General features: G+C 41.9%; 1 protein-coding gene across 1 annotated transcript in view; it reads left to right on the forward strand.

The window, feature by feature from the left end:
• Positions 1 to 27,615, forward strand: part of RP1 (RP1 axonemal microtubule associated) — a 2,616,437-nt gene that overhangs the window by 1,110,857 nt on the left and 1,477,965 nt on the right. The window contains exons 27-28 of the mRNA XM_086965756.1: positions 10,880 to 11,099; positions 21,487 to 21,641. Of these exons, the coding sequence (XP_086821882.1) occupies positions 10,880 to 11,099; positions 21,487 to 21,641 (375 nt within the window). The remainder of the gene's footprint in view (positions 1 to 10,879; positions 11,100 to 21,486; positions 21,642 to 27,615) is intronic.

Below are 27,615 nucleotides of genomic sequence, written 5' to 3' on the forward strand. Positions count from 1 at the left end.
CAACAGCTCTAGCAATCAGACAAAGCGATTCCATAGTGTTAGGACATCCCCTGACTGTACAAGTTCCACACTCAGTGGAAGTTCTCCTGAACCGTACCCAGACTCAACACTTGACTATAGCAAGATTGACAGGATATGAATTGACATTGTTTCAGCCACACATAGAGATCAGACGATGCAACACATTAAACCCTGCCACATTGTTACCCTCGAGCGCAATTGACCCGACACCACATGACTGCGTAGAAGTCATCAATACTGTAACGAAGCCCAGACAAGACTTGACAGACATTGCATTACCCGACCCCGACCTGACACTTTACGTGGATGGTTCATGTATGAGAACAAGCACAGGAGAGTTAGTGGCCGCATATGCAGTGACCACTGAAACTAACGTCATAGAAACACGTCGTATTGACACATTATCTGCTCAAGCAGCAGAACTCATTGCTCTGACTCAAGCCTGTATACTAGCCAAGAACAAGAAAGTAAACATATATACAGATTCACAGTATGCATTCGGAGTTGTTCACGACTTCGGTATCCTCTGGCAAGAAAGAGGGTTTTTAACTTCTCATGGCGCCAAGATACAGCATGGTCCCCTCATTCAAGCTCTGTTAGAAGCAATACACTTACCTGCATTCATTGCTATTATGTAGTGCAAAGCACATACTAAAGCCACCAACACTATTTCTCCGGGTAACGACCTGGCAGATCGAACTGCTAAACTCACAGCTCAGACAGCAGACATCCCAACGGACATAACAAAAACTGACGGGACATCACAGACACATTGTATGACAGTGAAGGATCCCATTCTAGACGTACTCGACATACAGACACATGCTACTCCCGCCGAAATCAAGAAATGGACTGAACAAGGAGGGATCCAGACAGATCAGGGATGGATGACGAAGGGAAGAGCCACATGGTTCCTCCCCGACTCTATGGTTCCAGTAATCATTAACACAGCACATAGTCCAGCACACTTAGGGGAAAAAGCCATGTTAGACAGCATTCAAAACCTCTGGTTCAACAAGCATTTACGAGCAGCAGCAAAACAGAAAGTGCGTACCTGCATGATCTGTTGTCAGTTCAATCCAGGCAAAGGTGTTCCCGTGGAACAAGGTGGATTCCATCCTCCTGACCATCCCTTTGAAGTCCTCCAGATGGATTATATCCAGATGGACCGATGTAGAGGTTTTAAGTATGTCCTCATAGTTGTATGTGCCCTTTCCTGATGGACAGAAGCATATTCAGTCCCAGATTACACTGCCGCGACCACTGCCAAGCAGTTGGTTCGTGAATTCTTCCCGCGATACGGCTTGCCCCGTGTCGTGTACTCAGATAATGGACAGCCATTCTCGTCCGAGCTCATGAAACAGGTATCACTCCTGTTAGGTTACCAGTGGAAGTTCGACTGTGTACGACATCCTGAAGCAGCTGGTCTCGTAGAGAGACATAATCAAACCCTGAAAACACGCTTAGCCAAAGTATGTGCAGAAAAAGGTGTAGATTGGATAGTAGCCTTACCAGTTGCCCTCTTTTATATGCGTATGGTTGCTCATTCCAGAACCGGACTATCTCCTTATGAGGTGGTTTTCGGGCGGCCTCCCAATATGTGGGGTACGCCTATGCCCCGCAAGATTACTGATGTCGATAGTACTATGTTGACAGATTACCTAGCTTCCTTGATGTCTGCACTACAATCTTGTCGTTCACAGGTTGCGGCTGCCTTTCCGGACAACACCCAAGTAAAACCACATGAAGTCGTTCCGGGTGAGCTGGTATTTGTGAGAAACTTCGACCGAACAAGCCCACTGGAGCCCAGATGGAAGCAGCCTAAGTTGGTGTTGATGACGACGAGGACTGCAGTCAAGTTGGAAGGACGTAAAGGGTGGTTGCACTCCAGCCACATTAAGAAATTTCACGGACTGTGTCCAGAAACTACGGTTAAAGACTGCTCCCTTTTGGACTCTGACTCTAAACTCCCCATGACAGAAGAAACTCCTCAACAGGAGTATCGTGCCAAGCTGAGGTCTAGTAAGTCAGACAGCGTTTAATTGTTTAAGTCCCCCTCGGGTGAAGCGGTTAGACAGGTTTCTGACATGTATAAGATAGACCCAAGTAGTCAGAGAGATAGGCGTTTCAAGAAAAGAGAACAATACTGTAAAAACTTGCACAGTCGATGTGTAATAGCATTGATTTTCATGTTTCTTCTGAGTCTTACGATCATATGCATAAGTTTAATGCTACATATTTTTTTCCCTCTTGATTCACATATGCATACTTCTTCTAATATTTCTGCAGAGCACACTTTCAGCGACCTGCCCCCACATGAATTGTCCTATCGATTAGCAATGAGCAACAATACATTCATTCGTATGTTACACCATACTCATCAGGCCACCAATGCCACCGATTGCTGGGTATGTGGCCGACTCCCTCCTTACCAGAAATACAAGGGAGCTCTGCCTCTCTTCCCCTATCTGTTCACGCATAATGGTTCATGTGGTGCATGGTTTACTTTAATGTCCTCCTTAGACAGTAAGTCCAAAGTTTCCCAAGGCAATTGGATATGGGGGAACCTGAATTCAGTCATGAATAAAGCATGTTTCCCAGACGCTGACGGCCTTCCTCAAAGGACAGGGACCGATCTAGGAAATGAAGTGTATGAATTAGGTAACTTTTCCCTCAATCTCATGATCCTGAACGTCCAGTCCGAGACTAATTCGAACTTGCAGTTTATTACCGTTCTGCCAGTGAAAGGTGAACTATGCGTCAGAAAGAATGGCTCAGTACATCTAGGACACAGTGATTGTAATACTGTGGTCGAATTCAGTGACAAAGGAAAGTCTACTTTCAAAGCCTCTCGCCATTCTTATTTCATTTGTGGTCACACTGCTTATGTGTATCTGCCCCTTGAGTGGGATGGGACGTGTTACATTGCGTTCCTATTGCCACCTGTTTTCCTAGCCCCGCCTGATTATCATAGAAATTCACGTCTCGTGAATGTCAGACACAGAAGAGATCTTCCTACTGTTATTGATGATTCCGGATCTACATGGGATTATGTTAAAGGATACTTCTGGTTCATAGGTCCTGTCCAGAACAGTAAAATAATACGCAGGTTAACGAGAACCCTTGAAGTGGTAGTGAACGAGACTACTTTTGCTTTAGGTAACCTGACCGAAGAGCAATCTGCTATGAGAATTGTTGTTCTTCAAAATCGCCTTGTCCTTGACGTCATTCTGGCCGATAGGGGCGGGGCTTGTAGAGTCATCGGATCCAGTTGTTGCATGTTTATTACTAATAACGCGCCATCCGTGTATAAGGCCATCACACGGCTTCACAAAATTGCTCACCTGATTCACCAGAATCCAGGCTCCTGGACTTCGTCCGGTTGGCTCTGGAGTGTGATATCCGCTTGGGGATGGAAATTGTTATCATTCCTAGGAATAATATTGGTCATATTATTCAGCTGTTGTCTCTGTCTGCAATGTGGGTCAGCGATTTTCGGCTTGTGCGCCACAGCCTGTATTCCAGGTCCGACTTCCCGTTCCCGACTGATAAAAGATGAACAAATGATGTTATATGAACAGATAGATGGTCTTATGAATATATATATATCCTAAAGGGTTTGGTAGGGGCCAAGGAGGGAATGAGGTAATAGAAATTCTCAGGTAACCAATGTGTCCCTCACTCGCACCCTATTCATGCACCCATGTTCCTTGTATGTCGTGTAACTTGTGTTATGTCCATACTAGAGAGACGCAAATGCATTTGCGTCCATCCTTAACATGTCAGCTATCCAGTCATACATGAAAATCCCGTTAATTAGGCTTCTAGGCCTATGGTGCCAACGTCTTTACATGATGCACTTTCACGTTTTCCTCCACGTTTTTCTGGTCCAGTCGAGTTAGGCCCTTAAACGAGGCTCCGAGTTCTTTTCTCCCTCTGAAAGCTGCCGTTTAGGTATGCATCCCTGACCTCTGCCTTACTTCCTGCCTCAGACGAGCGGTGCCCGGCTCGGCCTGGTTCGCTTGCCAAGATGATGTTTTACCTACAAGTTATCTGCTCAGCCTCCCCGAAAACACATTCCAGTCTAGTGAAATAGGTAAACATATTCCCGGCTGCAGAGCAAAGGGCCCTGCCTTCCTGTCTCCATGCAAGTAATTTAGTGCTCCCGTTACCATGGTAGGCCCATGATTCCCGCACTCTACATGAAGATTCGTATACACGCACTAGCATTCAGTGTTGAGCGGCCCCTGCCCGAGAGACCTTTTACTCCAGACACTACATCTTCCAAACATGAGATATCAGATATGCTATAGGTACAGGTCGTTTTGAAACCCCGGGCATTAGTCTCCTCTACTCGTGCAAAAGTCAAAGCCCCCAGCTCTCCCCGGTTACACGTCATGCTCAGCTGCGCGCGCATATAGGTAATAAGTTTCTGCTGATTCTGCAAACTTTCTCTTTGCATCCACCCACTTGTGACGTTTCATGTGACGATTCTCTGACATGTCCAGTGCACGCCCATGTGTACGCCTTCTTACACGCCTCCTGTTACGCACATGTGTTCTTATCTCTCTCTTTTCACCTGTTACGCCTACTGTATTCACTTCCATGTATACTGTTTTACTATATATAATGTGTGATGCTAATAAAATGTTGAATGTCCCTTCCTGAACCTGCGTGGTGATGGAACCCGATGTCCCATGCTTCGAAGCATTCCATTAAAGCCCGTATGACTCAGATACCACGGACTCTGCCTCTCATTTTATTGAGCTATCCTTATGACATCCTTATGACTTGTAGTTATATGGCAAACATGATACGGTAATATAAATTTACCACACCTGGCCCAGTGCATCATGGGAACAGGGCAGACTAAACTACCAAGCCAATTCTTCACCAGAAAGGAGACAAGCTACCGGGGACCGGTTTCTGGAATTTCAGCCTTCTTCGGCCCGGCTTGCTTGAAGCCTGATGGTGCAGTGAGAAAGGGACTCATGTCTGAGTATACCCTGCCACACCTATAGTGGCAAAAAACGATTCAGAAAGGGGGGTGGTGATGAACAGAGTGTCTGAATTAAGCGGACCACTCTTACCCAGTCCAAAGATCAGGGCTGGATCCATCACCGTTATTTATCTCACTGCATCATCCCAGCTCAGAACCTGGCTATATGCAAATCAGTCTGTCCCTGCCCCAGTGCATCATGGGAACAGGGCAGACTAAACTACCAAGCCAATTCTTCACCAGAAAGGAGACAAGCTACAGGGGACCGGTTTCTGGCATTCCAGCCTTCTTCGGCCCGGCTTGCTTGAATCCTGATGGTGCAGTGAGAAAGGGACTCATGTCTGAGTATACCCTGCCACACCTAGAGTGGCCAAAAACGATTCAGAAAAGGGGGTGGTGATGAACAGAGTGTCTGAATTAAGCAGACCACTCTTACCCAGTCCAAAGATCAGGGCTTGATCCATCACCGTTATTTATCTCACTGCATCATCCCAGCTCAGAACCTGGCTATATGCAAATCAGTCTGTCCCTGGCCCAGTGCATCATGGGAACAGGGCAGACTAAACTACCAAGCCAATTCTTCACCAGAAAGGAGACAAGCTAACGGGGACCGGTTTCTGGCATTTCAGCCTTCTTCGGCCCGGCTTGCTTGAATCCTGATGGTGCAGTGAGAAAGGGACTCATGTCTGAGTATACCCTGCCACACCTATAGTGGCCAAAAACGATTCAGAAAAGGGGGTGGTGATGAACAGAGTGTCTGAATTAAGCAGACCACTCTTACCCATTCCAAAGATCAGGGCTTGATCCATCACCGTTATTTATCTCACTGCATCATCCCAGCTCAGAACCTGGCTATATGCAAATCAGTCTGTCCCTGGCCCAGTGCATCATGGGAACAGGGCAGACTAAACTACCAAGCCAATTCTTCACCAGAAAGGAGACAAGCTACCGGGGACCGGCTTCTGGCATTTCAGCCTTCTTCGGCCCGGCTTGCATGAATCCTGATGGTGCAGTGAGAAAGGGACTCATGTCTGAGTATACCCTGCCACACCTTTAGTGGCCAAAAACGATTCAGAAAAGGGGGTGGTGATGAACAGAGTGTCTGAATTAAGCAGACCACTCTTACCCAGTCCAAAGATCAGGGCTTGATCCATCACCGTTATTTATCTCACTGCATCATCCCAGCTCAGAACCTGGCTATATGCAATCAGTCTGTCCCTGGCCCAGTGCATCATGGGAACAGGGCAGACTAAACTACCAAGCCAATTCTTCACCAGGAAGGAGACAAGCTACCGGGGACCGGTTTCTGGCATTTCGGCCTTCTTCGGCCCGGCTTGCTTGAATCCTGATGGTGCAGTGAGAAAGGGACTCATGTCTGAGTATACCCTGCCACACCTAAGCGTGGAAGGGTATACTCAGATGTGAGTCCCTTGCTCATTGCACCATCAGGATTCAAGCAAGCCGGGCCGACGACGGCTGAAATGCCAGAAACCGGTCCCCGGAAGCTTGTTTCCTTCCCAGTGTAAGAATTGGCTTGGTAGTTTGGTTTGCCCTGTTCCATCATGCACTGGGACAGGAACAGACTAATTTGCATATAGCCAGGTTCTGAGCTGGGATTGTGCAGTGAGCTAAAAAACGGTGTTGGATCTAGCCCTGATCTCTTGACTGGGTGAGAGTATTCTGCTTAATTCAGAAACTCTGTCCATCACCACCCCTTGTTGTTAAATATTTTGTCAACCCTAAGCGTGGAAGGGTATACTCAGATGTGAGTCCCTTGCTCATTGCACCATCAGGATTCAAGCAAGCCGGGCCGACGACGGCTGAAATGCCAGAAACCGGTCCACGGAAGCTTGTTTCATTCCCAGTGTAAGAATTGGCTTGGTGGTTTGGTTTGCCCTGTTCCCATCATGCACTGGGACAGGAACAGACTAATTTGCATATAGCCAGGTTCTGAGCTGGGATGGTGCAGTGAGCTAAAAAACGGTGTTGGATCTAGCCCTGATCTCTTGACTGGGCGAGAGTATTCTGCTTAATTCAGAAACTCTGTCCATCACCACCCCTTGTTGTTAAATATTTTGTCCACCCTAAGCGTGGAAGGGTATACTCAGATGTGAGTCCCTTGCTCATTGCACCATCAGGATTCAAGCAAGCCGGGCCGACGACGGCTGAAATGCCAGAAACCGGTCCCCGGCAGCTTGTTTCCTTCCCAGTGTAAGAATTGGCTTGGTAGTTTGGTTTGCCCTGTTCCCATCATGCACTGGGACAGGAACAGACTAATTTGCATATAGCCAGGTTCTGAGCTGGGATGGTGCAGTGAGCTAAAAAACGGTGTTGGATCTAGCCCTGATCTCTTGACTGGGTGAGAGTATTCTGATTAATTCAGAAACTCTGTCCATCACCACCCCTTGCTGTTAAATATTTTGTCCACCCTAAGCGTGGAAGGGTATACTCAGATGTGAGTCCCTTGCTCATTGCACCATCAGGATTCAAGCAAGCCGGGCCGACGACGGCTGAAATGCCAGAAACCGGTCCCCGGAAGCTTGTTTCCTTCCCAGTGTAAGAATTGGCTTGGTAGTTTGGTTTGCCCTGTTCCCATCATGCACTGGGACAGGAACAGACTAATTTGCATATAGCCAGGTTCTGAGCTGGGATGGTGCAGTGAGCTAAAAAACGGTGTTGGATCTAGCCCTGATCTCTTGACTGGGTGAGAGTATTCTGCTTAATTCAGAAACTCTGTCCATCACCACCCCTTGTTGTTAAATATTTTGTCCACCCTAAGCGTTGAAGGGTATACTCAGATGTGAGTCCCTTGCTCATTGCACCATCAGGATTCAAGCAAGCCGGGCCGACGACGGCTGAAATGCCAGAAACCGGTCCTTGGAAGCTTGTTTCCTTCCCAGTGTAAGAATTGGCTTGGTAGTTTGGTTTGCCCTGTTCCCATCATGCACTGGGACAGGAACAGACTAATTTGCATATAGCCAGGTTCTGAGCTGGGATGGTGCAGTGAGCTAAAAAACGGTGTTGGATCTAGCCCTGATCTCTTGACTGGGTGAGAGTATTCTGCTTAATTCAGAAACTCTGTCCATCACCACCCCTTGTTGTTTCACAGGAAAGCAGCATGCTCATTGGTTGTCAACACTTCTAACCAGGAAGTGTTGGCATTCATCTTGTGCTAGGTAGACCGAGGCACTAAAGAAGCAGAAAAACAAACGTGTAGAATGCAAAAAGGGGACAGGGTAGAAAAACACTAACCCCCTAAGGCTGCTCAGGTGGTCCCGCAAGGATATTAACATATTTAAACGTTATCCGCTAATAGATTTAGCATTTAAAAAACCTTGCAAATTCACTTAAAAACCATAGGTTTCAGGTCATATATAGTTAGGAATTAGCATTTAAAAAAACTTGCAAATTCACTGCATCAGTATGTCTGTTGTTGTGTAAGCTACTGCATGTGTTGATCAGTAGCTATATGAGTGGATATATGTGTTATTGATTGGTTGCCTGAGTATTTGTATGGGAGACTGAGTGTGTGTGGGTAGCTGGCATATATAAATGACTATACATAAGAGCCACTGATTGTGCGAGTGGCTGTATGGATCATTGCGTACTTGTATCAGTAATTGTATAACAAAGTAAGTATGTGTTAGTATATGTTTGAATAAGTAAGGTGTTGTGTGTATAACTGTATAGTTGAGGAAATTAAAGTGTGATTGATTCTTTGTATGACTGACTAGATGGGTGAGTAACTCCATGGATGAGTGGCATAGTGTGAGTGTCTGTATAGGTGTTTGAGTGCAGATGATAGTGTTGTATTGATGAGTGACTGTATGCATGAGTGATTCTATGGGTAAATGATTGGATGTGTGTATAGACCTAGCAATCAGTGGGTGCGTATGTAGTAACTGGTATTGGTGTGTGAAAGGTTTCAAGAATGGTAGTCTGTGTTTAACACTGGGTGTATCAAAGGTTATATTAGAGTGTGAAGAGGTGCATCTTATTATCACATGAATGATATCATCAGTGATGTGATCAGTGATGTCAATTGAGATGTCATCAGTGATGTCATCAGTGATGTCACTGACCATGTCAAGAATGATGTAATATGTGACATCATCAGCAGTGGATTGCTGGTGCACGAAATATAGTTAGTACAACTAACTATATAGGAGCAATTTCAATGGCTTTTTAAATGCTAATTCATAACTATATATGACCTGAAACCTATGGTTTTTTCAGTGAATTTGCAAGTTTTTTTTAAAAATGCTAATACCTAACTATATATGACCTGAAACCTATGGTTTGTTCAGTGAATTTGCAAGGTTTTTTAAATGCTAATTCCTAACTATATATGACCTGAAACCTATGGTTTTTTAAGTGAATATATATACATATATATATTCACTGAAAAAAACATAGGTCATAAACCATATATAGTTAGGAATTAGCATTTAGAAAACCTTGAAAATTCACTGAAAAACCCATAGGTTATAGACCATATATAGTTAGGGATTAGCATTTACAAAACCTTATTTTACTCACACAAAACCATTGAAATTCGCATATATAGTTAGTTGCACTAACTATATATCGCGCACCCGCAATCCACTGCTGATGATGTCACATATTACATCATTTATGACATGGTCAGTGACATCACTGATGACATCACTGATGACATCATCCAGTGACTGTATGTTTCTGTAAAGTTAAAATATGTCTTACATATTGAAGAATGAGTGGATGTATAAGTGTCTGGATGAAGGATTTAGTAGGTGCATGCCTGACTGTATGAGAGAGTGATTAAATGTGTCTCACTGAGTGCATGGGTTGGTGACTAAACTGTCTTAATTTGTGCATCATTATATCTGTTGTTCTGTAAACTGCTGCATGTGTTGATCAGTAGCTATATGAGTAACTATATGGGTTAGTGATTGGTTGCCCAAGTATTTGTATGGGAGAGTGAGTGTGTCTGTGGGGGTGGCTGGGAGGTGTGTGACTCTGTGCATAGATGTGTGAACAGTTGATTCACTAGATGTATGGGTTCAAAAGTGCATGTGGAAACAGCTGTATGGGTGGTTGACTGTGTGCATGAGTGTATTGGTGAGTGAATGGATATCTCAGTGCTATATTTCAAAGTAAGTACAAATGTAAAACACAGTACATGTGAGAGTTGACATATATAAATTACTGTGTATAAGAGCCAGTGAATGTGTGAGTGACTGAATGGATCATTGAAAACGTGTATCAGTGATTGTATAAGAGAGTAAATATGTGTTAGAATGTGTTTCAATAAGTAAGGTGTGTATAACTGTATAGTTGAGGAAATGGAGGTGTGATTGATTCGTTGCATGACTGACTAGGTGTATGAGTAACTCCATGGATGAGTGACAATCTGTGAGTGTCTGTTTACACTGAGTGTATCTAAGGTTATATTAGAGTCTGAAGAGGTTCATCGTATTATCACATGAATGATGTCATCAGTGATGTTGTCAGTGATGTCATTTGAGTTGTCAACAGAGATGTCATCAGTGATGTCACTGACCATGTCATGAATGATGTAATATGTGACATCATCAGCAGTGGATTGCGGGTATGCGATATAAAGTTAGTGCAACTAACTATATATGCAAATTTCAATGGTTTTGTGTGAGTAAAATAAGGTTTTGTAAATGCTAATCCCTAACTATATATGGTCTATAACCTATGGTTTTTTCAGTGAATTTTCAAGGTTTTGTAAATGCTAATTCCTAACTATATATGGTTTATAACCTATGGCTTTTTCAGTGAATATATATGTCGTTATTCAATATGAGCGTACCAACTGTCTCACCGTCTATTGACTGTCCTTTTTGTTCCCAGGTTAAACTGAAACACCTTGGTGAGCTGTATAAAGTACGCATCGGCCATGACAACAGTGGTGAAAACCCTGGGTGGTATCTAACGGAGGTTAGACTTCAGGATATGGCTTCAGATACAGAGTTTTGTCTGGCTGTGAACCGTTGGCTCCATGAAGGGAAGGACGATGGAGATACCTGGAGAGAGATGGCTGTGCCCAGACCCAAAAAACAACTTTTAAAAGGTAAGTGTTTAATCCTAACACTATGGGTTAACTGTGCATGGTGTCAAAGGTCTATGACTCGCCCACATCTCTGAGCCAAGGCAGTGGTGACTTAAATTCCCCTTGGGAAGAGAATCAAAGTCCACATCCATCTATTTCAGCTGCCACAAAAAACCCAATATCTTTACCTTTTGGCCCACTGAAAATGCTGAAGCACTTTGTCAGGGGTACCATGCAATGCTAATGCAAATGCAAACAAATAATATAATGATACCTACACTACTGTGGTTAAAGGTCCAGTTTTGGTTGAGGCAATGTTTTAAGTGGTCAGAGTCTTGCAAGGTTGTTGGATATGGTGATAGAGGGAGCCATCAATTATCACATATTGGGAATGATGACCAAGAAAGGACTAGAACTTAATCCAGGATCATTCTGAAAAGCACCAGTGGTGACATCAGGACTGAAACAAATACTAAACAAACAAGGATTGAATCTGCAATATGGTTGGAATTTGAAAATCTATGTCATAAATATGTGGAGCCTAATTTCCAGGACTGTCCTGCAGTTTAGGTCACACTGTAAATAATCTGAGTTATCGGTTATCTCAGTGGTGCTAATTCTGTAAACCATAGGAGAGATAAAGGCTGAGTTGGAAATGATCTGATCTGAAACTTTGACTTTCAGCTTGTCCCCCTGAGTCTGTATATGAACGGAGAATGATCATCCCAACGCTGAAGAGTACCTCTCGATAACCTTGGAATTAAATATACGTGGTTGAATACCAACCTGAGGTGTTACTCGCAAAGGGTTTTTGACTAAATGGCAGGTGTGCAGCTGAGTTGACAGATTACTTAAGCAAGTAAAGACAAGCGAGGCCAGGAAGCAGCGCCCCATAAGGCCCAATAATGGGGTGAGGCATGGCAGGGGTCTTTGATGCTTGGGCATCAGAGAATGGGATGCACTTGGAGAGTGTGCAATCATACAAGCCTGCCTCTGCACCTATGACAACATACAGCACAGTAATATTGCAATCTTTTTACATGCTACCTTATTTGAGTGATGCTGGGTGCATATAGGCCTAAAGATACAAAGGATGTAACCATATTACTATGTAACTCATTTGGGAAAGACGGGGTCAAACGTTGGCTTTCATTTATCATTCAAATGGAGGTTTTTAGAACTCAAAATTGCTATCCTTGGAGATTTACCTTACATTGTGGGTATTTTAGCGGTTGCAAAATTACGGTCAAGTGTGTTGAAATGTACAAAGCACACAACTGTGCAATCTATGCAAACACTCCCTGCATCTACCATGAATATAAGTTTGCACTGAAAACTGTAGTGAGCCACCCATTCTGAGTGACCTTCAACCCCAAAGTTACATGCCTTCAACTCCAATGGCCAGGCGTGGCCAGGAGAATAAATAGACGCGTGCGGCTTGGCCTGTACTAGTGATGCATAGTGAGGTGTCACTTTGCATTGTCATTTGCTAGGCTTGCATGCTCCATTTCTGTGGCCTACCACAGAAATGATCTGACTAAGGTACCCTCTAAATATATTGAGGGAGATACAGTTTCTGTGATAAAGCATCACAGCATCAAGAAGTGTGACATATCCATGTACTATTAGAATATTCACCCAGTCCTCTTTCCCACAACTGCTGCTTAATACAAATATCTATCTTCATGCCTCTAACTAATGTGCTTCTGTTTTTTATGTACGTTCAATCACTGCCTGAAACAAATGCACACATCTATTAAGTGCTCTAGGTTCATACTAATGTCACCATTATGTATACCATATATGTATTTATTTTGAAATTTCCCTTCCGCTCTTCCGGTCACAGATGTTGTTGTTTTCCTACCTGTTGATGTATAGGGTTATGTCACTTTTTTCGGTCAAGAACTCTTAACTACATATAGGTTCCCCAGACGGAAGAAGCTTGTGTAAACGCCTTACAAAGTGCCTGTTTAAAATTCAGAACTCTACTAAAGTGGATAAAATGGCATCAAATGATATGTGAAGAGAAGTTTAAATTGGCACCACACTTTAACGAAATGCTGCAATCAATGCTTGGCTCTCCAAAAAACACACACATGTTGAGAACAATATGTGCACCCGGACGCCAGTAGATTCTCTAAGATTGGTACTATGCCTACTTCACCTAAACAAGACGTCTCAATATTGTGCTGCCTGAATATTCCATTAGTTCTTTTCAATTAACGACCCCCAGTCTTAGAACAGCATTTAATGTGCGTTGCAAACAATATAATCCCCCTGCTATTAGGTGTAAATTGATACAAAATAGAGAATGTTTTAAAATGTTTATGGCTTAGGCTCTGAAAGCCACTGCTAAAGCCAGTAAACACGTAATGGTTGCCAACACTTGACCATTTAGGAAGATTTGAGGAACTTGAGGGTAGACAATTTCTAGTCTTGTATTTATATGCATTTGTAAAATGCATTGTATTAGGGAGAGAGTGGAAAATCATAACTCCTAATGGAAAAGATTTGTTGCTCAGATTAAGGGATCCTTACAGAGATAATGCACATTTTTGGCTTTGTTTATCTGATGAAACACGAATGCTTTGTGATGGGATGGGTGAACTTGCATGACCTCGGCCTCTCTCTGATAAGCCGCTCACCCGAACCTGCATAGAGACATGCTCACTTATACTGCAAATAACATTTTGACTGAATATTGTGGGCCTCATTAGGATGGCGGTCAAACGAGCGTCTGACCGCCATAACTGTGGGATGGAGACCGCCTGACATGTAGTCGGCGGTTCCAACCACCATGTCATGATACGACCTTCATGTAGGTGGTCGGAAACATACAGTCTTCGATTGCAGCTTATGCCAGCTTTCCTGTAGCTCTATTGGTCCCCCAGTAGGCGCAGAGCTTCTTCCTTATACAGATCCTTAGACATAACCACTACATTGCCTACCTTGTCTGAGGGTTTAATGATTCAGGGTTATAAACAAAAGTGAAGCGTAATGGTCAAGCAAGGAAGGTACGTTTGTTATAGCACATTTGCAGTATTAACTGTAGGAAGTACCTCAGGTTCCATTTCTCAAGTCAGACGCAGTGTAGATGAATGTGGTTGGACATTTATCCAAACAATCTTAACATTCTCTGTAACGTTCAAAGATGGCCGCCGCCATGTATTGTTTCTCCATAGCCATCCTATCGCTGCCACAGTCCGCTTTCTCTTATAATGAATTGTTTCCCAATCAATGAATATGATGTTATAAGGTGATTTGACACGAAGGGATACTGACATTGACGAAGGCCAGGTGACCAAAACGCGATTGTCAGTAGTAGTAGCACTTTTTATCAATAAATCTTAATTGGAATGCCCGTGAGTGCCCAGCATCATCCTTGGGTGTATCTGAAATATATATATGTCAGTGTCTGTAACCCCAGGAGATTCCCCAGGTGCAAATAAAATCCTCCATATGGACACTGTTGGGGCACCCTAACATACAGGAGACCGAAATTTGGTGTCACCAACCTGGAGCCTTAAAGTTGTAACCCCCAAAAACTCCTTTACCAAAGTCTGGGTTGGTGGCAGCATATATGCAGTGTTGAATTGCAGTAACTGTACCTGCGGTGACACCTACTGACCGCCCCTTGGTAATTAGGTGCAGTCATTGCAGTTAATTTTTCCATAAGTTGGAATCTTTGTGCACATTATCTACATTGCATATGCAATTAAAATCTGAAAAAATTTAGAACTAAGTCTGATCACAATAAACTTTCTGTGCACAGATGGTTTAAAGTACCCTTACAGGGATGTGAACATGTTTTTTACAGGAAGCTAGAAATAAAATGGAGGATGACTGTTGCTCTCAGAGTAACAAATGAGGGCATCCTGTCCCTCACTTCTTCCTCTCTATTCCCGCTTTGTCTACAGGACCTAACAAGTGGGAGAACTCGAGGCTTTGTGCCAGAGCAGAGGACTGCAGATCTACCTGATCCATCCCATGAAATTTACTGTGCATATATTTATAATTTTAAGGTGTAATTCAACTACAAAATATCTCTGGCTGGACATCATATATTCATTTTAATAGTGATAGAAGAAATATACTGTACATTCAGGTAACCTTCATACCACCTCCTTCGAGATAGGACTTGACTGCTTGACCCAGCTTCTTCAGAGGGTCAAAGAGGATTAAGAAACCAACTTTCCATTACAGATCTTATGTCCTGGCTTTTGAGGGAATTTCCTCTTTGATATCGCTGAGTCGTTTCTGTGACATCAAAGACTGGGGTAAAAAGTCTTAGTAGGAGAACAAGAGGCATGAACTTTTGTATGTTGAAATACAGCTGAGAAGCTACTTCAGAGAGTTAATGCTTCTCCAATGTCTCTATGAATTCTAAATGTCATAGGTTTGCATTCTAGCTTAGACATCTCTGCTTTGCACATGTACAAATACCAAGACAACACAGGACCAGAATACCTAAACAGCCTCCTACACTTTCACTAACCCACCAGACATCTAAGCTCTTCCTCACTCTCACTCACACACATTCCCCACATGCACAAAAGAAAGACTGGAGGTTGCTCATTCTCCTACATTGCACCAAAGATAGGGTACTGCCCCCCTCAACACATCAGAGCCTCCTCTGTACTTCTTGGGTTCTGCCAGAAGTTGAAGACCTGGGTCTTCGTATAAGCATCTTGGGAACTACAGACCTACACACCTGCCCAAGCTCCTTGATACCCTCTCGGGTGATTAGTGTGCTACACAAATTAATATAACATAACAATGTTCCAATTCAGACATAGATGAACCATATGCAAATCAGATTTGGTCCTATTCCAACTAGAACATATTAGCTCAAATCACTAGGGCAATACCTTCTGAATATTGAGTAGAAAAAACGACTGGAATGTGTTCCAGAGGATTCACCAGTGTCAGAGGTAATTGACTCCCATCAATTTCATTGTGGCACCACTAACTTCACTATAGAAGATACATTTGGGGCATGGGTTAGATCATCCATTAGATGCCCAAAGGCGGCCAAGCTATGCATGAAGGGTACCTGTGAACTCAATAAGAGACAGTCAAAATGATATTTTTCTAAAGTAAATCTGCATTGGAATGTATATAATTCAAGACCCATGAGGGATATATTTAGAAATTGTTTCTGCAAAGGTTGACAATAAAAATAATAACAAACAGACTCAATACACCCCATTAAGGAAATCCAAGTGTGGTGGATAAATCTAAATGAAGGTACCAAATGTGATATTTGCCTGTGTGGTTTAAATAAAACAGAATATATCACACTTTTTATGTATAGTTGCTCTTGCTTTGTCCCCTGGAAAAGCAATTGAAGAATCATCCCCCTAGTAAATAAACAAGTATGAGAATGCACAGGTAGTCCTTGGCAAATAAAAGGAGCTGTTGCTATATTGGTTATTACTAGGGGTGGCGGAACTCATGGAGTTGTACTCTGTGGAGTAACATAAAAACTCTGCAAGATACCACAGTTTTTCTGCAACCTCTAATTACCACAGACTGCTAGTCCAATTAATCTGCATGAGACCTGACGTCAAATCGTACCCATGTTTTAAAGTTATTTAATCATCATTAAAAAAACGGATCGAATTTGCATCATATAGACGCTTAAAAGGCGCAAGACTACAATGGTTGCTGGTACTCACAGTGTCATGCGGGAACTCCACTTCATCTCAACACCTGCCAGTTTCCCCCAGAAGAAAAGCTGGTTGAACTGCGAGAATAGAACATGGATGTCTGGGCTAGGATCCAACAGTTCCCAAAATGTATCCACCACGGACATCACTTTCTCGAATGTAGCGGCTCCGTGAAGCGATCGAGAGAGTGAACATGTTGCACTTCACACCACCTCTTTTTCCTCCCCTACCTGCACATACAGTGCCAATACCAAATCCTCGTCCATGTTCCCAGCACTCACTGAGATTTAATAAGATGAGACCCACATCCAAGAGAAACACTGGAGTACCTATAATTCAAATGACACTTACCAAATGTGCAAAGCGGGTGTGCACATGCACAGAGTATGGTGTTTGCTACTTAGATTACTTACTGCTGCCGCAACCCGTCAGCAATACTAGGGTCAGGCAAGCTCACATGACTTGTGAATGTATAAGTTGAATGGAAGTACATGTTGCAACAACAACATCCCAAAAATGGCAGCGACACTACTTACATTCATGACACGAGGAATAGTTGTATAAGATATTATATAATGAACAAATGGAAAGCGTCACTTGTCGGTGAACGTTCGTGAAGCAATAACAGTTTTGGCTGATTATACAACGGTGGTCTTTCCAGACTCAACAGAAGATCCAGGCTTGAAGTCTGTGCATGTTGGAGATCTTTGAAATGTGGAAAGCAGTCCGTGGAGCACCTGTAAACTCTGCTACTCCGGTGGTCAGCAGAATATTTTTTGCTGAACTGCAAGCTCCAAGCGGAGCACGGAGTGGCAAAAGTCTTAAAATACAGTGAGGCATATTTAAAAAAAAGTCATGCAATGCAGCGCAGCACCCAAAGAGGCTGCACTGCATTGCATGACAGAGAGGGAGTAGGAGAGCACCACATCTTCAGAATAATGGCTCTCTCCTCCCCTCTCCCTAGCACTGGTGCTGATTTCAGCTGCCGAGCACTACTGACACACCTTAGCGCCATAGCGTTAGAGTGTGTGCATGAGTCTAGCATGCCTAGACAAGTTTTAAATCTTTTCTTACTTAGCATGTGTGCTGCACAGTGCAGCACATTAGTAAAACCAGGAAAAAAGGAAAAATGAAAACGTTTCTAGTGTTAGCTCTCCTTTGAAGTTGTATTAACTTTTGTTGCTCATCCCTGTCTACAATTGTTTGTAGATAAGGTTTTGCATCAAATGGCATAGGTGGTTTCATTGGAACGCCCATGTACCACCCACATTATGCACTCTTGATGGTAAGTAATGCAAAGCAGTGCTTCACACCCTTTTGTGCTACTTTTAGGGAACTTTCCAGTGCAAAACAAGTTTTTTGCTGGAAAAAAAATTCCCCTTCCAACATTTTTTTGCTGGTTAGCAGCTCTTTTGTGATGCTAACCCGGTGCAAAATGTTTGAAAATCTACCCCAGAGTTTGTTGTCTGAAACATTCTCAAATATTTATCAATTGGTTATTCACCTTGACATCAATTAAGCTACCAATTATGTTACATTATGTGATAGCACCCATGAAAAGCTTGGAAAGTGTATGTGTGACTAAGTCTTACATAGCTTATGACAGCTGCTATAGAGATGTGTCACAGAAAATATATATTGACGGGTCACTTTACTTGATTTTGTTATATCTGTTGCATTTTATTTAGTATTGATGATTCAGACATTATCAACTGGTGACTGTTTATATCTGTAAAGATTTTATGACTAGATTCATTTTTTGTAATGTCTGAATAAAAGTATTTTTAACTGAGCTGAATTGAGTTTGAATGTAAAGAAATTAATTTAACATAATGTAATGTTTTAAAGATGATTCCCACCTGTGTTTAGTTCAACTGTTCTAACTATGACCCTCCCAATACCTTAGGAAACTCCTACTACTTTATGTATCTCCCCTAGCCAGTGATTTTTAGCTATAAATTCAGTTGGATATCCCTGAGGGACCTTACGACAACAAGGCCATAATTACCAGCGGCCAATGGTGATATATGTGATAAATCCTGTTACCAGTATGAATTTTGTGACAAATATTGGAAGGGAAAAATGCCCGATATTTACTGATGTATGCAAATTTTGTTGCAGTCAGCACCAAAACCTGCATGTTATTTCCCCAAAACTTGCAATTGGAGGGTATTTATCTCAACCCGAATAGGTATGACTCAGTGGAGTTGGATGTTATCAGGTGATGTAAATGTCATACCAGTTACTGGACCACTCGAAATGAGGGTAAATGTTATTTATAATGAACACCATACACAAATGCCACAGAGAGTCAACTGGAGATCAGAAGGAAGGGCAACATGGTCTGCTAGTGGTTTAATTTTTGCCAGTGCAGACACTGATATATGAAGAAGGAGTTTGCAATAGTCGATGCAAATTAGGTTTGCCTTTTCACAGAGATTGAAGTCCTTCCCCCATACCTACCAACTTCTCCCACAGACAGGCAATGCAGTTGTCTTTTCATGGAAATTTTAGTGGTTGACCCTTTCACTATTCTACAACCTAAAGATTTGTCAATGGGGAGGATATACTAGTATACTTTGCCCCTGCAATATGGCTGAAGGGCTACACACAATCTTTTTAGAGCAGTGTGAGGTATATTGCCCATTGGTGTCACTCCTCCACAAACATCCTTCCAAGGTGATGTCCAGTTGCTAAAATTACTGTGTTTGCCAAGTGTGTACCAATGTTTGTGTTCAAGTGATTAAATTACATAAACAGCACTGAAAGAGCAGCCATCAAATGCTCCAAGTTTTGCACACCCAGCACAAGCTGTCATTATAGAGGAGCCCTTTCACAAATACACAGGGGCAAATTTGATAACATTTTGCGTTGTGGCTGCGTCACTTTTTTTGGTTCAGCCATGGCACAAAAAGTTATTTGTGATTTACAAAGACATGCAAAACAGATTTGCATGACTTTGCGCTGGAATGTTCCCAAAAAGTAACAGAAGACAGCACTTCACACTGCCATGCCTTACTTTGTGTTAGTAAGGTGTTCCATGAGTGGATCATGGGCAGTCCTAACAATTAACCCATGGATTTTGGTGCATTCCCATATTTACTAATGCTAATAAACCATCAAAAAGCTTCCTTCAGCTGAAGCAGGCGTACAGAAGAGAGTTATCTTTATTTTTCCTTGTTACTTTCTCTTTCAATGCATGCTGCATTTTGCAGCCCACATAGGAAGAAAATGCTTTTAAGGATTGTTTTTGTGCAGGTAGGTTCCCATTCCTGCACAAAAACAATCCTGGGTGAAAGGCAGGCACCCTTGCACGATGGTGCTAGGCAGCACACATGCGCCATATATTCGTTGATATGGCACTTTTCTGCTGTGTCCCTTTCACATAACACAGCGCAGCAACTTTGCTTGCTTCTATGTTTTGTGTGAAATGCAAGTAAATCTAGCCCATAGTCTTGCTCTAATTTCTGCAGTGTATGCCTGTGCAATCCTCTGGTGTTTCCTCTGGTCTTTGTAAAGATTCCCATGGATAAAGTGTTGAAAGTTGCCAACCATGGACTGGCAAGCAGTTAGCACACAGCAGTGGTGGCCGCAGATGGCGGGAGCAGGTGTCGCGGGGATGAATAAAAATAAATAAAATTATCTTGAGACTGGGTCCCGCGTCTCTGCTCCTGCTTCAGACTCCAGGAACAGGAAGCGGGCAGCCAGGTTCCCTCCTCTACACCAATCACAATGCTACAATGTAGCGTGTGATTGGTCTGAGTGCCATGACACCGCACTCAGCCAGAGGCTGCAGGGCTCGGCATGTTCTCCATGTAGGCTGTAATGCAGCCTGCATGGAAAACAGGGAAACAGGGAAAGTGCAAATGACTGGTTTGGGTGTCCTGAGAGGGCTAACCAAAGAGTCATTGCACACTTAAGAGTGGACAAACCACTCCTCCCCGGCCCTGCTCTGAGGGCAGGGCAGCCCTGCCCGCCCACCCGCAAGCTCGCAACGCAGAACGAAGCATAAAATGATAATAACTCTAAGTTATTATCATTTCATATTCCCTCTTGGCACTACTTAAAAGCAGTGGGGTGACACTCTTCCACCATAGCGGAGGAGCCACCACTCGCCCAAAGCCTCATGCGTAGGACTCTTTGGCAAATTAATCCCTTTTCCTCTCTGCAGCTCCTCAAATGTGTTTGTGTGTTTCAAGCGGTGCAGCTGCCACCCATCATGTCCCCTTCACGGACAGGGCAAATGCAACACCTCACCACATCGAGTGACGTCCCACGCAGCAATGCTTGCAGGGTCAGGGTACACTTACCCAGGGTAATGCAGTTCATTTTCTTAATACTGCATGTAATTGCGTAACTGCCTCCAGTATACGCAAGTCCAGATTTTCACACTTTTTTGCATGAAACCCCCGCTTGTGGTGATAGGGATTTTGATAAACTTATTTTATGTAGGGATTTGTCACTGTCATGTAATAATTTACTGTATGTAAAAGCCCGAAAATGTTTCAAGGAATATTTTTTTGAAGGAGTAGGTTGCTCGTAGAGCTTCCTGTTCTTTATAAGCTCAACACTCCTGTATCACACACTGAAGTGTCGAACCCTTTATTTGTTACAAAAAGAACCACCTCGTTACTGGGAACACGGAGCACATGATTTTATTAAGCCAGGACAGGCAGGACAGCACTTCTATTCAGATATATTAGAATGGACTAAATGAATGGCATTCTTTCTTTTTTTAGTGCTGAACTATGAGATTTACATTTACACCGGATCTAAGCCAGGGGCTGGCACAGAATCGAATGTCTACATTAACCTCTTCGGAACCAGAGGCGACTCTGGCAACAGAAAACTACGGAGATCCACAAAGCACAAAACCACGTTTAAGAAAGGGCAGGTAACATGAAAGTATTTAATATTTACAGCCTTTTCGTAAATGATTATATTTTCCTTTCAAACTAATTTGACAGCTGCAGTGCGACAAAAGTGGGAGAAGGAAAAGCAGAACGTTTATTGATGAGCCGGAGATAGGAGGAGGGAACTGGTGCCATCAGGGGCTCAGAGGACAAATGCATCCGATCCACAAACCTTAGTTTAATCGAATAGTCACACACTAAAATCCCTTTGGTGCCACTCAACCTTTCATACTTTTTAAGGCCAATAAAGTGAGAACCAAATAATCATCTGTTATCTGTCAATAGCACCAAGAAACTCCTTTCCTGGTGAGCATGAGCTCTACACATTTACTCTATGTTATAAATGCACAGTGAGCCAGATTACCCAACAAAATCAGGTATCTATAATAATAAAAGAAGAGAGAACACTCCCTTCTTGCAGTAACCATGAGTTACCCTAAGTTGAGCCCAATATTCAAAGCCACCATAAATTTACCACCAGTGTCAAATTATAATTAAATGATCACTGTTTAAAACAGTTACTTAAAAGATAACAGTAAAGAAATTAGCAAAAGCAATACAAATCAAATTTGCCACATCTGAGGTGTTTCATTGGTCAACCGTCCTATCTCAAATAATACAAAACCCTATTCTCAGAAAATTTTAGCAGAAAGTTTTGATGACTATCGGGGTGAGTTGGCTAGCTTGATTAGATGATCAATGGTGTATAACTCTGTGCTGTGTGGAAATCAAAGTGATTAAAGATGTAGACTGATGTGAATGGAAATTGCATCACAGGGGATTTTGTCGGTTGTATGAAGACAGGGGCCGGGTAGGCCAATGAAAACTGGTGTAAAAGTAGTTCAGAAAAGAAAGAACTTGTCTGGTAATTAGGTATAGAGAAGGGGGCATCCATTGAATTCTAGGGCAGTGGCAGTACCATTGTACTTTTGAAGTTTTTCAGATAGGCATCAGGGAGGAGAGCATGGTGAAAGAGAAGCAATACTGGATCTTGTAGGTGAGTGCAAGTGGCTTCATTGCTTTGGGAGGAAATGGTTAGCTGCAGCAGACATGAGGATGTCCGAATTAAGTATGGCAATAATCTCCACAGATGGGGTAAAGGAAAGACAATGAGGTGTGCAGAGTGAGCAAGGATGAAGGGAAATGTTTACTAATGTGGTGGAGAAATGGAGGAGGGTGCTGAAAGCGTTCCTCCTATAACACTTTTTCATTTCATGAAAATTAGATAAACACATTATAAAAAATCCATAGAATACACTTCTTAAAGCATCTCACTTAAGCAAAAGCTTACAAAGTCCATTGACTGTAATATTAGCATTCATACAAATATGATTTACTGAAAATTCTGGAATTTCATCACATTAAAATAAAAATGATGGCTAGATTGACAAATCATCATGAAAATAACCATGTGTGGCAGTATTTAGCTTTGGACATGTGCTCTAGGATTTTCAGTCTGATTGTGGATGGCATCACTTCCTCCTCTTTAGAACTAACCTCTACCTAATGAACACCAACACATCCATTTGAGGGAAGCAAAACCTCGGAAAGACAGAACTTTCTTTATTACCAGAGAGATGCTGCAGGCAGCAACGGCCCGTGCAGGTAGGAACGGTGGGGCCGGGTGGTGGGGGATTTTGGCAGACGACTACGAGGGAAAATTTATTATATATTTAATTTTCCCTCATGGTTGTCTATCAAATACCCCCCAACCCGGCCCCACTGCTGTTACCTGCATGGGCCGCTGCTGGCTTCAGGTATTTCTGAATCTGACTGGTCAAAATCCGGCAATCAAATTTTGTTTTCAAGAGTAGCCATTTCAACTTTACAGAAAAATTCTCACATTTTGATGTTAATAGCTTTAGTAGCCCTGAACATCTCTTTTTCTGACCTGGCTTGACAACGCACTTTTAACCAGACAATTATGTGAGAATCAACAGGAGAGGAACTTTGGCTCTGCCCCTATGTTGTGAGCCAGGAATACATATTTTGATTTGGAAGTGGTTGTGTGCTTCTACAGAAAAAGTGCTTGCCCTTGTTGCAATAGAAGCCATTTTTATTTTCTGTCCTGGGCCCAAAAACATAAATATGTTTATAACTAATTTCCCTCAGAGGCATTGGTCCTCTTATGGATCTTGTTGGTTCTAGTGAGGTGTAAGAAGTAAGGTATTCAACTGTTGGCCACCCGGTGAGGACCAATTATTTGGAAGCCAATTCACAAATTAGGGATCAAAGTCAAATACACTACCCTCAGGACCATGCTATAAGCGTAAAGGGAGCCGAACCTGCTGCAAAAGTTGAGTCTTGCAAGGATCATACAGACTAGAAATTCTGCAATTACTATACAGGAAAGAGCAGTAGAACTTGATGCTCTGACAACAGTCTATGATTAGCTCTATAATGCATTAGAAATCAAATCTGGTAAGCACAGATTATATGGAAATAACTTCAGGCACAATAGAGACTGAGACTAATTCTAAAGTATTTGGTTATTGTATTAAAGTATCATAATCAATTTAATTAGGTAACATTTTAAACAGTTTTGTCATGAGTCTCACAAGGTGGGATATAATATCACACATTTAGTTAGAATAATTAATTAGCGGAAATTAGCCGAAATAAACAAATCCATAAGAGGATGGTTTGAATCAGAGGTTCCTACCACCGATAAAGGCAGGAGGATGGTTTCAAAAGAGTTCTCTAAGCATGGCAAAAGAGATCAAGTTAATGTCCACTAGGTATAAGTCCATGGGCAAAGGGGATTGAGCAGTGATCAGGAAGGTTCAAGTCTGGTCTCTAATTAAACAGCTCCAAATTGTCACGAAGGCAAGTTCATCAGCAAAGGGAACAAGCATGCAATGCAATAGGTCTCGCATTAGGAAAGTTTGAGCTATTGGTATTGTAAATGACACATTTTTTATTTATGAGTTGCTTTTGAAAATAGGTAAATTAATAGCTTTGTCATTTAAAATGTCAATAGTTTTAACTTTCGCAAATGTTGTATTTACGTGACTTAGATGTATTGATATTACAAATAACAATGGCTTTTACATTTTTTAATAATTAATACTTAAATACTTAAATAAAAGTTATTATAATGTATAATGGCAATAGCTTAAACTTTTGTAAATAACTTTTGTGAAGATTATGTTCAGTGTATTTTATTGTGACGAAAATCCAAGAACAGAAGTGAAATATTAACATCTTTTTGTAATAAAGTTTGAAACATTGAGAGAACATATTTGAACCAGTTCTTGTTGAATGGTTGACCAGATTCATGCTGTTGTGGCACTGAGTGATGCTGTGGTGTTCAGTGTCAGTGATGCTGTGGTAGCGCATAGTGATGTTGTGGTGCCCCTGAGTGATGCTGTGGTGCCCCTGAGTGATGCTGTGGTGGTGCTGAGTGATGCTGTGGTGATGCGATAGATAGATAGAATTAGGGCGATAGATAGCTAGAGGGAGGGCGATAGATAGAGGGAGGGCAATAGATAGATAGAATGAGTGAGGGCGATAGAGTGAGGGCGCTAGATAGACATATAGAATGAGTGAGGGCGATAGATAGAGTGAGGGCGATAGATAGATAGAGTGAGGGCGATAGATAGAGTGAGGGCGATAGATAGACAGATAGAATGAGTGAGGGCGATAGATAGAGTGGGGGCGATAGATAGATAGACGGAGGGCGATGGATAGAGTGAGGGCGATAGATAGATAGAGGGAGAGCAATAGATAGAGGGAGGGCGATAGATAGACAGATAGAATGAGTGAGGGCCATAGATAGAGTGAGGGCGATAGATAGACAGATCGAATGAGTGAGGGCGATAGATAGACAGATAGAATGAGTGAGGGCGATAGATAGACAGATAGAATGAGTGAGGGAGCTTGCTAGATAGAAAGATAGATAGATAGATAGATAGTGATAGAGAGATAGAGTGAGGGAGATAGATAGATAGATAGATAGATAGATAGATAGATAGATAGATAGATAGATAGATAGATAGATAGATAGATAGATAGATAGATAGATAGATAGATAAAGTGAGGATAGATAGATAGATAGATAAAGAGATAGATAGATAGATAGATAGATAGATAGATAGATAGATAGATAGATAGATAGATAGAGTGAGGGCGAGAGATAGATAGATAGATAGATAGATAGATAGATAGATAGATAGATAGATAGATAGATAGATAGATAGATAGATAGATAGATAGATAGATAGATAGACAGACAGATAGAGTGAGGGAGATAGATAGAAAGAGTGAGGGCGATAGATAGATAGAGTGAGGGCGATAGATAGATAGAGTGAGGGCGATAGATAGATAGACAGTTTGAATGAGTGAGGAAGATAGATAGATAGACAGACAGACAGATAGATAGATAGATAGATAGATAGATAGATAGATAGATAGATAGATAGATAGATAGATAGATAGATAGATAGATAGATAGATAGATAGATAGATAGATAGATAGATAGAGTGAGGGTGATAGATAGATAGAGTGAGGGCGATAGATAGATAGTTAAGAGTGAGGGCGATAGATAGATAAGAGTGGGGGCGATAGATAGATAGATAGATAGATAGATAGATAGATAGATAGATAGATAGATAGATAGATAGATAGATAGAGTGAGGGCAATAGAATGATAGAGTGAGGGTGATAGAGTGAGGACAATAGATAGATAGATAAGAGTGAGGGCGATAGATAGATAGATAAGAGTGGGGGCGATAGATAGATATATAGATAGATAAATAGATAGATAGATAGATAGATAGATAGATAGATAGATAGATAGATAGATAGATAGATAGATATGTAGATAGAGTGAGGGCGATAGATAGATATATAAGAGTGAGGGCGATAGATAGATAAGAGTGTGGGCGATAGATAGATAGATAGATAGATAGATAGATAGATAGATAGATAGATAGATAGATAGATAGATAGATAGATAGATAGATAGATAGATAGATAGATAGATAGATAGATAGATAGATTCACCAGCTGCCAGGTACTTGAAAAAAAGCCTGGCGAACCTAGGCATACAGGAGCAGTGGAATACCTCTACTAAACATACCACAGTCAAGAGATTAGTAAAGAAAACAACAAAATATCTTTCATGGATTGAAGATAAGGTGACTGTTGCCAAGAGGTCACATGGATGGATTCTCCTAAATTCCTACTCTAAACAAGGTTAACAGAGTTACCTTGCCCTGGGGTACTCAAGAACTACAAAATTGAAGTTTTTAAAGTTCAGTTTGGGCCTATTACCTTGCATATGCCACCTCCCGCACTGGCTGAGGAACAAAGGGGGTTCCCTCTGTCGATTATGTGGCAAGGCAACTGAGACATGTCACATTTGTTGTGCTCCTGCGACAAATTGCTGGAGGAAAGAAAACGCTTGTTGAAATTCCAGCTCAACCAACGAGGAATACGCACTCGAAGACATGCAGTCTTAGCCTGTTTCATACCCGACGACCCGCAGTTGAACTGCAGCTTGTTGAAGTTTATGAAGGAGGTGGAGAAAAAGATGCAGAAACTTAACTCTCAACTAAGTTCGTAGTTACTAATTCAAGCTGAACTATATCTAAAATGTTTGCTTAATAGTATCAAATCTACGAAGCTGAAGAAAAGAGGATGCTGGAACTCAACCTTGTTTAAGCTCTCAGAAAATATTGAAATTAAGCTTCATTTCATTTGATAATGTTTGTTAAATTGTATTTATTCTTCATGATTTCAAAAAAAATAAGTATATCGTTTTATATGTAATATTATGGTAAAAATGTACAGTACACATATGTATTTTTTTTTATGGAGAAATTGTAACGGTTTTTATTAACTATGCAAATAAAACTTATTTCATTTTAGATATAGATAGGTAGATAGATAGATAGATAGATAGATAGATAGATAGATAGATAGATAGATAGATAGATAGATAGATAGATAGA

The sequence above is a fragment of the Lissotriton vulgaris genome, chromosome 4_1 (genome assembly GCF_964263255.1).
Source record: "Lissotriton vulgaris chromosome 4_1, aLisVul1.2, whole genome shotgun sequence".
Taxonomy (NCBI): Eukaryota; Metazoa; Chordata; class Amphibia; order Caudata; family Salamandridae; genus Lissotriton; species Lissotriton vulgaris.